This window comes from Paramormyrops kingsleyae, chromosome 5 (genome assembly GCF_048594095.1).
Source record: "Paramormyrops kingsleyae isolate MSU_618 chromosome 5, PKINGS_0.4, whole genome shotgun sequence".
Classification (NCBI taxonomy): domain Eukaryota; kingdom Metazoa; phylum Chordata; class Actinopteri; order Osteoglossiformes; family Mormyridae; genus Paramormyrops; species Paramormyrops kingsleyae.
Window position 1 is genome coordinate 21,820,099 of NC_132801.1, and position 16,007 is coordinate 21,836,105.

General features: G+C 40.1%; 1 protein-coding gene across 5 annotated transcripts in view; it reads left to right on the plus strand.

Moving 5' to 3' along the window:
• The window catches only part of LOC111856802 (corticotropin-releasing factor receptor 1), a 69,897-nt gene that overhangs the window by 31,574 nt on the left and 22,316 nt on the right, over positions 1-16,007 (plus strand). For 4 of the 5 annotated variants that reach the window (XM_023837048.2, XM_023837049.2, XM_023837050.2 and 1 more), the window contains 2 exons: positions 4,712-4,797; positions 13,933-14,039. In XM_023837048.2, the coding sequence (XP_023692816.1) occupies positions 4,712-4,797; positions 13,933-14,039 (193 nt within the window). Of the gene's footprint in view, positions 1-4,578; positions 4,678-4,711; positions 4,798-13,932; positions 14,040-16,007 lie in introns of those variants that run through there. The other variant, XM_023837052.2, reaches the window with a different exon arrangement.

A 16,007-nucleotide genomic window follows, 5' to 3' on the forward strand; every position in this document is an offset into this window, starting at 1 on the left:
TGCCTCGTCCTGCTCCATGCTACACGTGACGTTTCTTAAGGTACTGACAATAAACACAGGATAAGTATGAAGTGAACTCAACGTTTATATAGCTTGGTCTTATTCCAAATGCCAAAAAACTTCATATATGATAGAAGTAAATTGCATCAGAAGAGATTGATTGAAATCCTAATTTTAAATATTTAAAAATATTATTTTTCTGTATTTTATGTAAACAATATAAGTGTATAATTCTTTCTGTTAGATATTAGCTCTATTCCAGAATAACCTAATTTCTCTGAACCGTGACCTCAGTGCTTTGAACGGTCCAGCACATCTGAAAAACATTATCTTGATGGTCATTCAGGTTGTGGAATGTTTGGAAGTTTGCTTTACTATGATGTGACCCAATCGCTGCAAGACCTTTGTGAGTCCAGCCCCTCCCTCAGGGGGCCAGTTACACTGGGCAGAGGATGAATCAGTCACTCAGATATTATTAATTGCATACCAAGTTCATCCATGGGGTTTCATGTATGTCATTCATATTCTTATAAATCAATTTAAAAAAAAAGCAAGAGACAGGGGTTGGAAAGGGACACGGATGGGAAGAGAGGATGAAATATCTTGTAATCTTGCCAGTGTTCCAAGTCATAAATGGTTGGATATGCCAGAAATAGCCGTGCAAAATTCCATGTTCATGCAAGTTCGATTTAGCAAGAGTTACAATGGTATTCCAGTCTTTGCGCTCATTCAAAAACCATGTGGATGATGTGAATTCCTGCATGTCTTATATTAGAAGCCTGGATATTATGAGCTCTGAACTTCAAATACAATTTAAAGTAAGTGAAACTGTCATACAAATCCAAAGGATTACAGTTGATGGAAGACTGATCTGGAATGAAAGTACATTGCAAAATATTTTTTATGTAATCTGAGCTAATGATTTTTTATTGTTTTTATTCTCTGTCTCACCTTGCTCTGTTTCCCGCTGCTCTCATTGTTATCATAGGAAAATAGATTCATAGTGGCGTCATTTTGGCATTAGCCACCTGCCTAACTGGCATCCTTGGCCTAAGACCTCAAAATCAGCTGCCTGTTGTCATGTCCTGGTTAGGAGCACAGTGACCGATATTCTCCAGGGGGGCATGTGACCAGTTGCTAAGTCACTAAGAGGGACTCTTGGAATAAACCACGCACGTCTCACGTCGGGGGTTTTACAACCTCAAAAGCTGTGGCCTGACCTGGGAAAACCACACGCCGGGTTTTCACGTTAATATCACACCATTAACGTTCCTCTTTTCCCTAATGGAAACCTGTGTGTCAGAACGCCCCCACCCCCCACCCCTGCCACGTACACACAGGCAGCATGGCTTCAGAGGGTGTGCTAGGTCTCCTTCCCCTCTGAATATTTGGAGCATCCCCCAACCCGGCGTTTAGCTGACCCCAAATGCCACAGCTGTGTGTAACACTTCAGTTGCTGACAGTCGAGTGTGCAGAATTGGCCTGCATGTGCTTTCTGAGGAACTCACAGTAATCCAGCCAGACTGGAAGCTCAGCAGACATGACCATCTGAATTAACAATGCCTTTTAAAATTATAGCAGTATTTAGAAAACCGGAAAGGATAAAGGAGTCCCGGAAACATCTGAGATCAGGAAAGAGAAACATCACAAAACGCTTGGTTCTGTAACGGTTAAGGACCTGTACCCAATTTGTTGCCCATTCAAATCCTCATTTGCGATCGCCTGTTGTACAATTTATTGGGTAATTCAACCACATTACTCCAGTTACTGTCCAGCTGTATAAATATATAAAATTTTAAGTGGAGTACCTTGGGCAGGTGTTGCCAACAAAATAATATCAAAATCCTTTAAGTTAATCAAGCACATTTTGATTAACACTACATAACAGTACACTTCTCACTTACTGTATAACAAAATATTTAACATATAAACTTTTAATGTCCTGTCAGCACACTGCAAGACATAGGGTAATAAATCATCCTAGTGGAGTTGAAAGCACCTCAACTATCTTTTTAAACGCCCCAAAATTCCACAGATTTGTCTATAAACGTGATTGCTTGGAATCTGCAGTGATTTATGGGAATAGAATTATACCTTGATATCCGGCTGCTTTTTCTGGCCCCTGCACTAGCAGGCTGGATGTTTCTGCTCACAACGCTCTGGGAGATTAGCCGCGCTGCTTTGCCATCAGCACCGGCAGGCTTTCCCCGTCTTCTTTTTCCGGACTTGTTTATTGTAGTAATGGGTATGAAATCAATATGGGCCAGGGAGAGAGGGTGACATTCATGGGACAGAGAGTCTTGTTCAAGGTCGGGGGGAGCCGCGATCCACTCGCCTCACATGCCTGGAATGGGGCACCTCTGCCCCCCTCTGCCTGGTGGGCACCCCAGTACCATGCCATGATTCTGAGGTGTTCTTTGTTTTATAAGTAATACTACAGCGTGGCAGTGCCTACATAATGACCACCTGCGTAGAACGATGGCAGGACAATCCAGATATGTGAGTGACTCCGGGTCAGCACACGTCTGCCTTACTTCAGCGGTGAGGCATCCGGATGGGCTGAGCAGCAGGTCTTTACTGCTCTGGTGTCTGACTGACAGTTGTCCTATGAACACATGTGTGTGAGGGAAACCCCCCCCCCCCCCTCCCCCATTGGTCAAGACCCTGCACCTCGGAAAGTCTCACTTTGCACCCCCTAGGAGAGAAGCCTCCTGGAGCACTAGAGTGTGAATTGGATCCTGTATGTCGTGAGGAAATGGAAGCAGTCATGCTCGGTGATGCAAGAAGGGGGATGTACCTGAAACCCAAGGGATTGTACCTATTGATTCCATGTATTATCACTGGATTTGGTACCCAAGTGGCTGCATGGACATATATCAATGAACTGACTTGCCTCAGGAATATGTGTGTAGACATGGGTAAATTCAGTGGTCCTCATCTAGAATATTATAGAGCACATATTTACATTGAATGCTGCTAATAGAGAAGAGAGGTTTCAGGCTTTTCATCGTAGGATTGTAGGATTCGCTGCTGTAGCCACTATATACTAAAATATTCACAAGAGTAGAAAATATGCATGTTTCTTCTACCATAGCCTGTGCCTCACCTCATCCATGGTGTGCAGGATAGGCTCCAGACTCCCTGAAAACCTGTACAGAGGCCACAAAATGGTCATTCTAATAAAAAAGTTTTATTAGCAAATTAGGCTGAATGTGTTTTATATAGATTCTAGGTGATTATTAGGACTTTGCTAACCTACTGAATGAGTACTTTGTTGGAAAAATGTGTTTTTGTTTGCTTTTCATGCGTGTTGGCTCAGTTCGGACCATAGCACCCCGCTCCTGTTTTGAATAAAAAACCCATACATATGCTCCTGGGGTGTTTTGGTAACAAAGACCTTTTCAACACTTATTTCTTTACAATTGTATTTTACATTGCACTGTTTCTCTGCCCTTATATACATGTAAGCATGTAGTTGTTGTAAATTAGAAGTTGTGAGGACAAAAAAATGGTCCCCACAAGGCGAAAATAACAGGTTTTTAATGACATTGTGGGGACAATTGGTCCCCACAATGTAATATATACATGACCCACACACACACACACTCACAGGGAGCAGAGGTGGGATTGAAACCCTCAAAACTTAAGCATCCAAAACTGTATTTGATGCAGTGAAACAATTTTTCTCATACACTAACTTATCGACAATAGATTTAGGGATGAGTTCTTGTGCTATATTTTCTTTCCAGGGATGTCCTCGCTCACATAATCTATCATTCCAGGTGGTAGTCCGTGACCTGTCTATACTTGCAAATGATTGGACAGCATTATGTCAATACTGGACAACATTATGTCAATATCTTCATTTCCTGTGTTAGTTTGTGACATGCATTTACCATCCATACAGCCTGATTCTTAATCTGCAATTCAAATTTCTGCTACACCCTCATCCATTCTCTCACAAACGATTAAACAAAATTGCACAAAGAAAGTGTGAAAATGTCTTATTTCAACAGGAAATGTATTTTGTCTTCTTATTTGTATTTTGTCTTAGTTATTCTGTTAGGGTGTAATGCATTTTTGCGAGGCTCTTTGGAATAAGGCAATATAAGGTTATACTGGAATAAGGTTATACTGCTCCATTAATATAGTCCAGAGCCTATCCCTTGACAGCATAGTGCATAAGGCTGAGATACCACTCCATTGTAGTCAGGGCTGTAGCCAGCATCTTTAAAGTACCAAGGTTAAAAGTGTTAACCCATCCTAGGTGATCCCTGTAATGGATCATGGTTATTGGCTTTGCAGAAAAAAATTGTGTGGACTTGACCTAAGTGTCCTCAATGAAAGATACGGGCATGCTTGTCGTGAACATATGCAAACACACTATGGGCAATTTAAGAACAGCAATTAGCCTACCCGTGTTTCTTGGGATTGTAGGCAGAAGCCATGTGAAACAAGCAAAACATGCAGGTTGCACATGCACATCATGCCACTCGGTCTAAAGCGCTTCCTTAAACACAGCATGTATTTATCCACTATTTAAGTGTCTAAATGATGAAATAACCAGTGACAGGATGGATTCTGCAGCAGACACCTTGGTTTTGGCTGATAGATCAGGACGTTGCAGTCAAAGCTGGGATGTCATGGCACTTGCAGGTGGCTCCATCTGGGCAAGTAGTAAGTTATAAACCCGCGTCTTTTGTCCATGCAGATAACGTGTACAGAGAATGCCTCTCGAATGGGACCTGGGCGATGAAGGGAAACTACTCTCAGTGCCAGGCTATTCTTAATGAAGAGGTAAGGCAAATGGGGAACTACAGCCACCCTGTGGGGGAGGGGTTATCTCACTATGCTCTTCACATCCTCTTCCACACTTTAAGTGGGTTGATCTCCACCTTGCTGCGTAGTACCCGATAGCCACCTGACACTTGGAAGGATTAGCCCACAGAAGGCGGTTAATGTATAATCTTTTCACTTCTGGAAGTTTACTTTGCTGTTCAGTCATTAGGAAATGCAAAATACCTCAACAAAGTATCTCCATCCAAGGCAGTGTTCTCAACATCTATCTAGTATAAAATGCTGAGTGCAACAATTGAACTGTAACCAGATCTATCCTGCAAAGCCAAGGCAGTATTAAGCCTCAGTATTAACCCTTTGAACTCTATCCTTTTCTGAGTATTTCTCTTTCCCTAGGCTTATTACATTGTATGAGTTAGCCACATATGTCGTATGGGTTTGTGTTCAGGACATTCTGGGCTACTCCGATATCTCATAATTTAATGTTTAAGTGCTGACACAGTCTTGGTATCATAGTTTTTATGAGGGAAAAACTACTTGTGCCTGTTGAAATTTCTCAATTTTTAGTCTCATCTAATATTAAAATTTGCAGGCACTACAAATATAATCTTATAAATGTTGAGGTTAGAGTCTCTGTGATGTGGGAGTGCAGAGGCTTCTTGTTGGGACGTTTCTGTGGCTTAACAGTGTGACAGAATACATGGTTAGTGCCAGGGGGAAGTGAGTGTTGATTTTGCATCCATTTGGTAAGTTGTTGAAGTTATTTGATAGACAGCAACACACACACACACATATATATACACACACACACATAGAAAAGCATTGTTAACAGCCATAACAGACATTTTTAGAGTCTAATGCTGAATGTTTATCGCTATCATTTTTCTGCCTTTGTACACTATGACTGATTAAAGTGAAATTTGAGAATGAAATTTTAAGTCAGCGTTTTAGCCTCAAACAACAAACAAATGTTATAGCTTGTCATTGTGTTTACTGTACATGTGAGAGGTGTTCCAATTACACCATGGGCACCTTCTCTTTCAACTGTTTTCACGGAGCTTGACCTCAAACATACATATACTTTTGTGAATAAATATTGTGAAAATATCGAGTAATTGTCTTCCTAATAAATAGCATGCTGTGTTTTGTTTTTGTTTCTAGGAGAACTCCAACCAATTTTTGAGTGTTTTTCTCAAAAATTTATAGGCTTATAGGAAATAAATTATAAAATAACGATTTTTTTCCCCCAGGTGGGTAGTACGTCGATCATTGCAGAAATTAATATGCGCTTAGTTTTCCATCTAATGTGAATGATATCAATGTTTTATGATTTATATGATTATTATGATTATTAGGGGTACCTTTTGGTTGAAAATATCTAAAATACATGCCTCATTGTGTACAGGATTATTTTAGTGCATGACATTTCAACTTAGACATCCGGATTGAGTAAGTTCTCTCGATTCCAAGGATATGTGACTGTGACATTGTACCTTATCCAAAGTTATTGCTAACATTATTGACCGTGAGCACATGCCATGAGGTTTGATGATGAAAGTCAAAGTCTGCTAAATCTGGAGAATGTGAACAAGGTCATAAATGCTCAGTCAAACAGTCAGAATCCACAGCCTTGGACTCACTGTTCACTGCAGCTGAGGTGTTTGAAGGGTGGGTCAATGTCAAAGAGCCTCAGGTTTGCCCAAATTGACACCAGTTTCTCCACCTGCACATTTGTGAGACTGTTGTGGACTTTTGTGTGGATATTGTCAACGACAGACCAGGATCGCATAGAGGCAGCTGAATTTGGGAGATTATTATTGTAAGATTATTGCTGCAATCGGTAACAGAACCTTTAGCTCAGGCCCTTGCAGTCACAGAATAAAGTAAAAGATGAGTTACATCAATTTGCTAGCAAGACTAATTAGCTAAATTATTTTAGGTCATCCATTATCCTGTTGAATGGATTATTTGAGGGATAGCTGACAATGGACATATGCAAGTTTTTACATGCTTGACTTACCCATACAAAATGTAAAGTATCTGTATTGTTGTTTGACATCAGTTGTTACCCACGTGGAGCCATTTAGTTGCTTCTTGGAAAAGGCAAGATGAGCAGTTGTCCAGCACAGCATCTTCACGGTTCACTAATGCTTTCGCCATCCCCTATACAGCCTGGAGAAGTATGGAATTTTTATATGTAAAGTGTTTAAGATTCCTAGTACTGAAAATGTTCCAGCCATTTGCAACCCTATACATACCACAGTGTGTTAGACAAAAAGGAGCTACAGTATAAGGTTGAAGACATCAGAGTCTGTGTATTTTTGTAGGGCAGAGACATTCTCAGGATCTCAGGTCTGAATGAGGATGAATTCACTCCTCTCAGCTGCTATGATCAGTTCTCTCATGCTGCATAAAATATATCTTGGGCAGCGTCCAAAGCTGGTGAAAATCCAACTCTAGCATATGTGAAGCATGGCCGGTCTTTCAGTTCTAACTTTACGACTGAATCAGCTTTTCCAGAAGAAAAAAAAAAACAGATCTCTGTTGTGTCAGCTATGTTCTGCCCACACAGAGCCGAGGTCTAGGCAGCAGGTGTGACAGATCTACACATTTTTTCCTGTTATCTTGCTTCCTCATGGCTGCAAGATGATGCCCGTTTTGATGTACTACAGTATTGTTAAGGAATTCTGAGGAAAACCCCAGCAATCATACAAAGCATGATTGACATGTGATATGTCAGAAATTTATTCAGAGACTGGGGACCAGGGCGTGAGCATCTAGGGTGGACCAAAGTCATGTGACAAGTCATTCCATAAAGTCACCCGATTCTTGTTCCCAATACTTATAAAAGACTATATTTTCTCTTCTGTTATCCTTGAGCAAATGGAGCCAGACCCAGACACATAACCCAGTCTTTGGTTGTAGTCTGTCCAAGACCCGTTGCCCATTTCAGCTTTTGTGTATCTCCCTGTGCTTGTATACACTTAAATAAAATCGTTCTTACGTTGAAGGAAACCAGCTAAAATAATCAGGTTTTTTTTTGCCTGAAAGGCATTCATCTTATTTTTTTTACTTTTTAGTAGAATATGCAAGAATCAATAAACCAGTTACATCACTGTCCAGCTTTGTGAGTAAAGTAAAAATTGCATTTATTCTCCCAACAAATTTGTTGTTATGCTAAGTTGCAACATGATACAACAGAAACAGTAAACCATTAGCCCTTATAAGCATTTACCATATACAAAGTGTTTCTCTTCCTCCAACATTCAGTCTCGAGCTGACTGGGTTTAAATTGACTTTTTTTCACGTTTACTTTTTCCGTACCTGATTAAACAAGCTCTGTCAAGATCAATCAGCGTTGCTGCTTGCGGAAGCAAACAGGAATAGGCGGAACTAATGCAATAAGATAATGATTCATTACAGAGCTCTGAGTGCCTGAAAGAGCAAGCCGCTCAAAATGGGCTGGGAGAATCAGCCGTGGTGGCCGGTGAGGTTTCGCCGGCGGCTTCCCAGCTCGTGGGACCTTAAGCTGTGCCAACGGACACTGTCTGTTTCGTTTTGCTGGTGAAGACAGCTTTGTGGCTCTTATCCAAGCTGAAGGAGATGCAGCACAGTTGGTGACAGCCCTGCAAGTGCACAGCAGCACCTAGACTATATATAATCCTAGGTACTGGGCACGACAAGGTCAGGGTGTACTAATTCTAATTAGTCAAAGTTTTCAACAATGCATCCAAAATGTTAAAGATTATTTCCTTAGAAGGAAACAGTTTAATACCAGATGAGGAGTAAGCAATACTGAAGCATGCTGGACTAAGGGTGATGTAAGAGTGATGCTGACTTGCACGAATCACAGCAAAGAGCTCAGGCACGAATCACCCATAAAAAGGCTCCACGGTTCTCTGCAGCCCCTGGCGACTGATGATGCAAGGCTCACAACAGCTTTTACTGTCTTCTGCTGTTCACAACACTTTAAGTGCAAAATAAAACTGCAGTGCCACTGGACCACGTGACAGTAAATGTCTAGCTCACATGGGGATGCGAATAATATGCATTCATGCATTTTCATGCCGAATCGCATGGAGGTCGGACAGTTTTTTTTAAAGAAACCTTCCGACACACAAGAATACTATAAAAGTATTAAAAAAGCTATAAAAGTAATGTTTAATTTTCAGCTATTTTCCATGACCACAGCTGGCTGTGAGCCTGGAAGCCGTCCCAGGATACACAAAGCAAAAGGCAGTGCAGACCCTGGATGGGAGGCTGGTCCACTGAAAGGAACACTTTAAATTTGTATTGTTTTTATTGTTAGATTTTATAGTTTATCAATCATTTCCTTGTATATATTGCACAGAATTTAATATGTCTGGGCCATGCTTGGGGATTTGATTTAACCACCATTTCTGTGATTGTGGAATCTGCATGTTCTCTGCAAGATTTTCCTCCAGGTTCTCCAGTTTCCTCCTGCAGTCCAAAGACATTAGACTAATAGTGCAGTGCTTCCCATCCCAGTCTTCAGGGACAGCCAGACAGTCAATGTTTTTGCTCCCTCCCAGCTCCCTGCCAGAGAATCCACATTTTTGCTCCCTCCCAGCTCCCTGCCAGAGAATCCACATTTTTGCTTCCTCCCAGCTCCCAAGCTGTGCTGTGTGCTTCCTGGCATAGGCTCCATGCTCACCTTGACCCTGCATGAAATAATTATTATTGGATAAATGCATTTGTTGACTTGTACAATTGACAGTATATAATGAACTATGAGTGCATATCAGTCCAGTTGTTTGCTTTTAGAAGCCAGACATAAATCCATGCAGATGTATCGAAAGATTGACATTTAGCCAGACCCCAAAGGGTGGTGTTCGCCTAGCGAGTACACAGAATATAGCTTTACTGGGGAGATGGAGATGCATAGGGGAGGCTTCCTGTCTGCCTCATGCCTTTCAGCTGGTAGGCTTCCATACTGCTTCATGCACCGACGCCACCCCTATTCCCTCATTCCTGTTAAACTGGCATGATGCTCTAATTTGATTTTGAAAGGGTGACATGATGTTCTTAATATAATTGGATAATTTTCCAAAAGGTCTTTAATAACCAACATAATTTGACACCAGTCTATAAATATCCTTCATAATATAAACTGCTGACAGACAAATGTTGACCAACTCTGCCAAGCCAAGATGATGTACTCAGGCATTCAGTCTGGTTTCATTGTTACACACTTTTGTTTCCTGAAAATGTAGCAATGTCTTGCTGTAGTCCTCACGATGTAGCACATTTACTGCTAATATCTTGTGCATTTGCAACAGATTCCTAAAAGCTAAATTAGATTACTTAACTTCAACTTGTATGTCAATTTTATTCTCAATTCTCATTTTTAATCATGTTGTATAATTGTAAAACCTAAATTCGACCCCAGAACTGACTGTATTTCATTATTTCCGTTTATTTGTTTTCATTTCTTTGCAGTTGCATTCTGGCCCTCGTTAGGCTGTGACTCTGCTCAATCCTTACAGAACAGCTACTGCTGGCTAACATGTCTTCCACAGACCCACAGACCTGCTGCATAACGGCACATATAATCAATAGAACATAAAGTGTATTTGTTACGGTGCTTATAATCGTAATATGAATTAAGGCATTCCCTGCTAAGTTTGTCTTCAAGAAGACATACGTCTTTATACCACAATCAGCAAACAGAGCAGCTGTATTGTGATAATGCTGTTTATTAAATTGCACGATTTTCCTTTAAGAACAGCGCAGTCAGTTTTTCCGTGATGTTTGAGGACAGGCTTAGGATGCCGGTCGTGCTCGATTCCCAAGGGGCGCCAGTGTGCTGGGAGTCCCTTCAAGATCACAGCTTCATGTTGTCCATTTTAATAGCCACATAATTCATGGGAATTGTGCCAAGCACATTACAGGAGGGCTGCAAAGCTGAAAATACCCCCATTGGGATAAAATTACTCTGCTGCTAATAAGTATCTCAACGTCTCCTCCTGATCAAAGTCGAACTTCTCAGGCTACAGAGCAGCCGCCAAGCGACATTTGACACATACTGTATTTGCCCTCAAAGACGTGGAAAAGCACTTCACAAATGAGAGATGTCAGGAAGTGAGGCAACATTTGCCATTGGATTACCCTTCACTCTTGCAGTATGTAACTGCAGTTGTTAAGCAGTTTGTTACATTAGGTTTCTTTTACACACCTTTTACATGTAAATAGTCATATTAAAAACCAATTCCGATGTGATCACCTGAAAATCAGCACAGGCCTTTTGTAGCCTGGGGACTACTGCTGTAGTAACACTTTTACTTTAGTGAAATATCCCATCTGCATTCATTTCTAACAAATGATTACCCTCCAGAGCCAGGAATAATAGCATGGGTGGGACGGCATACAATCAGGTGGGCCAGTCCCAAAACAATTCACATTGCAGACTCAGTCTGTTTTTAAATGATCCGTGGCATTACTAAGACCAAGTGAATACAGAGAAAGAAAAATATGTTTCTGTCCCTCCAATTGATCTAACGACGCACAAACATACAGGTCACACGATTGTTATGTTATACTGTATCGCTTGCCTTGAACGCTGAAGGGGTGGGCCTTAGTTACATCTGCATGGGCACAGGTAGGCCTGAGATTTTTAAGGACTGGTTTTGGGAAATGTTAAAAAACATGTTAAATCTGTAGATGATTTTAAATTTACCCTTACAAACACTTCAGACCTGCTTATTGCAATGGCTAAAAAAATTGTTGATGCAAGTATTTTTAAATACTTCATGTTTGAAATCTTCTAAACCAAAATTTTGTGAGAATCACCCTATTAATCTCTGGAAACATTTTTGAAATTGCATCAAGTTTGAGAGTTTTTGAAGAAACCCCATCACAGAAAATATAGTGCTGCTATATTTTTAATAATACAGATGTCTTAAAACACCAAGTAAGGATTATGTCATTCAGTTAATCATTGTAAATTCATAATGGAAAGAAAAAAATGTGCTATTTAAACATCAGAGAGACAGACCAGTTGTCACGATCGACACGGAAACGGAGCCAGGAGGTAGGGTAAAACGGGGATTTATTACGGGAAACAGGACCGGGGAAGCACGACAGCAAACATCAATGACAAATCTAGGGAGACTGACTCAGACTAGGACTAGATACACAAGACTAGGCAAACGTAACAGGCAACAGGTGAGAACAATCAGGGATGAACACGAGGTAACGAGGTGGGCGTGGCACACATTAGGATCGGACGGAGCCGGGCGTGACACCTGTGAAATGGTCGGTCCCAACAGATTACACTACCTTTGTCCCATTTAGCAGTGTACCTGTTCAGTAGACTACATTTTCAGTGAAATTTCTTGTCATGAATGGGATGAGATATTAATGTGTATTTTTTGTAGTTTTTCTAATTACAAAGGTCTATTTCTTTGTAAGATCTTTTTTTGCAAAGTTGGCAAGATACTTATTGGAAATTCAGGGTCCAGAAAACAACTGATTTTCTGTTTAATACTATATATTCTGAATTTAAATCAAGATAAGTCACGTCCCATAGGATGCTGCATCAGCAAACCGAACCATGAAGCTGAATGAAGAAAAGCCCTTTATGAAGCTTCATATTACAGGAGATAGTTTGTGGGAATGGAGAACAAACAGAAGTGATAGTCAATGCAGATTTCAGTGAATTTAATGCCCCAGGCAGTTTGTAAGAAACCAATAAAATATCTCCCAGTCAGGATTAAAAATTAACAGCTAGGGGAAGAGTGGTTGATCTTGCCACAGTCCTGTATACTGTTAGGATGTCAGAGAGCCGAGGAGCTAAAAAGGAGGCAATGAATTAAAGTTCTTTTAAATTCCTCTGCACCTATGGAAGATTATTCCCAAGCTGTCATCTCTGGATATTTATCTTCGAGCTCCACTGTGGGTGAACAAGGGGTATGTACCTGGCAGGTAACTGGACTGGACATGGTTGTCAAAGGCCATCTCTGTCTGCTCCCTGTCGCCACTGCTGTGATAGCCCTCACCAGTGCAATGATAGCCCCTGCCAGTGCTGACAGTTGGAGGACAGCAGTCTCTTGCTGTCAGTTGCACTGGGGCCTTCTGCTGCTATCGGGGAGGGTGGCGGGTACTGTCACATCTCCACCACCTTTTTCTTAGACAATGCCTTAAAGCTCTGGTTTCTATTTTGATCCCTTTGCACAGAGTATATACATTTTTAATGGTTCAAAGATAAATTTTACCAGGATGCCACAGTGAATATCTCAACTCTGATTGCCTCTGATATGTTTGATATTTTCCAGGTCTGCTTTGTCTGTACATGTGAAAAGTCACTTAAAACACTTAATTTAGATTTTGCTAATTTGTTCCAAAAGTGAACTGATTTTTGTAGCTAACTACAGATATATTAAAAATTGTCATTGACACTGTCGGTGTGTCTCATATGACAGCCTTACTTCACAGATTACTGATTATGATTATGATAACACATTAGACAGGTATTTGCTTAAAGTAATCCATTCAAATCCACTCAGAATTGGTGTGATGCATTGATTTTTAGGATATTAAGCCCCTGCTTGCAATATTCAGGTGTCTAAGAGAAAGTTATAGAGATAGAGATACCTGTAACACAACTGCAAATGTGGACTGGTTCACTTTTACACCCCTCCCCCAACACACACACACACACACACACATACCTCCAGTCACATAAATCAGGTCTAAGCAATCTTGAAGGAATAGAAAGCTGTGGGTGTATCCTTTGAGATCAGGAAAGTTTAGCGTCTCTGTAACTTTCTTCTAGGCAACAAATGACCTCCATTTAAGAAAGTGCAGGTGGACTCAGACACATGGCCACCATGCTTTTGGTTGATACTGGAGTCATGTTTCTCATCAGACCTGATTCCCACAGCAAGGAAATATACAAAACAGAACCTGTTTTTTCTCCTTAAAAATAAGTTTGAGCAGCATATGCCAGTCAAATTGCTGTCTTTCTTCAGCTCTTCTGGATCATCTTGCCATGTGAACACAGTCATTTTACAAGACAGTTATTTCAGGGTGAAAATACATCACTTTGTTTCAAAATTCCTGCACAGTGTGTACATAGTAACAAATAGCAAGTCTTATTTTTCTCTTTTTTATCAGAAAAAGAGCAAGTTGCATTACCACATTGCTGTGATCATCAATTACTTGGGTCACTGCATCTCCTTGGCGGCTCTCCTTGTGGCTTTCATCCTCTTCATGCGCCTGAGGTAAGAGTATCTAACTGTTTGCCATGAGAACAGGCTCTCTGTCTCCATCCATAAATGGGCCAGGGCCACCAGAAACCCAAGCTGAGTCATGTGTCCAGAGATCAGTATCTTCACATAAACATTGTCGCCATCATTCTTGTTCATGTTCTGATCACATGGTACTAAGTCCATACAATTGGTGTGATGTGTGTTAATATTAGCATTGTTGAAAAGTCTCCCACATTCAACTGTCCTGTCAAAAATGCTTATCCTTTGGATGTAGCAACACTGTTGATGTACTTTTTTGCCTCATGATGGGCAAAACACCAATTTACACTGCAAAGGATATTTAGTGATGGGATACTTCATCAAAATTTTCAGTCCTTGGTTCGCTGTGCTGGACTTTGTTCAGACCTAATGTCTTTATATGCAAATCAACCTTCATTTATTTTTCCTTCTGTGTCTTTGCAATGTTGCAGAAATACTCTTTCTTTTTCTTCATAAAAAAGAAGACTATACAACACACGTGTAGTTGCCTTCAGGTAAAAAGACTATAAATTCCCTTGGAGCAGGTGTCTGATGTCACTGTCATGAACTTTACACAGCTGAGCTTTAGTTTGTCCTTCAGCATGAAAAGCCACAGAAATGCATCAAATTTTGCACGAATTTACACACATGCAACAAAACACTGTTGTTGTCCATTCTCTTAAGTTGTTGAAGAAAAATAAAAACAAGTAAGTTGCAAGTGGTGTCAAATTGAAATGTAACTAAATAAATATATCTTTCATGGTACTGTAATATTTACTAGGTAGATTTATACCACAATACTCTAAATGTGAATGGGAAAGCATGGTTATAAATAAGTAATTAAGGTCAGACTTGAGTGTGACATGATATAGAAGAGTGGGTGAGGTAATGCAGACAACATGAACACAGCTCCATTTATAGCAGGAACAGGAACTATTAAGTTCCCACTGGATGCTCAGAAATGTGGTATGTCTGGGATTTAATGGCTGATGACTTTCAAAAGGTACAGTGTATTGTGATCTTGAAAGATTAGTTACTTGTTACACCATTTTCCAAACTGAGCTGAAATCTGTGCAGCAATTATAATGTTGTAAATCTTCTCACAAATATATTTAAATTATAAACATGGTCAAGCAATTACCCAAACCTGAATCTGGAACTGAATAGAGGGCACCTGGGTGAACTTGTAAGGAATAATGTATAGCCTGAATGCTGTGAGGTGGGAAATGACAAACTTGCTTGAAGAAACATTGAAAAAAGAAGGTAAAGCAGTATGTCTGTTTTAACTTTATACTTCACACTCCAGGAAATAATAATGTTGAAGTTAAAAGGCTCACTTGGCTGAATAACATCCATAATCAAACAAAGATTTAAGGTAACTTTTATGTCGGCAATGGCAACAAAGTAAACTATACCAATAGTTAATCTCTGTGAAAACATTTACTTACTGTAATAGCTATTAAATCCATGTTTTGAATGGATTTGTCCTGTTGTCATTTTGCTTTGTTTGCTGCTGATCATGGTCATAAAACATCTGCCAAAGGTGAATTTCATTATTTTACCAAAAACGTTTATTCGTTAGTTTTTCTTCTCAACATATATCCAGTTTATAATAGTACAAGAACAAGACATTAAATGCCATGTACTGTGCAGCTTACATCATATGCATATTCAAATATTCCTTGTTGCATAGTATAAACAAATAAAACTGTGCCAGTAGAATTCCTTGTTTAGGAAATTGTAAACATTTCTCTGAAGCCTTCACACTATAACAATAATTCTACCAAAAACAAATGTAAATTGCACTTAATAACAAATCATCAATAAACCAAAAGTAAAAAATAATTGAAGAAGACTAGCTCTCCTTTAGAGAACAGTAAATATTTCAAAAGCCGTTGAGAGATTTCAAAGGCAGAAAAACAGCGGCTTATTCTTTCAGTGGACACAAGAGAGAGTTGCTGG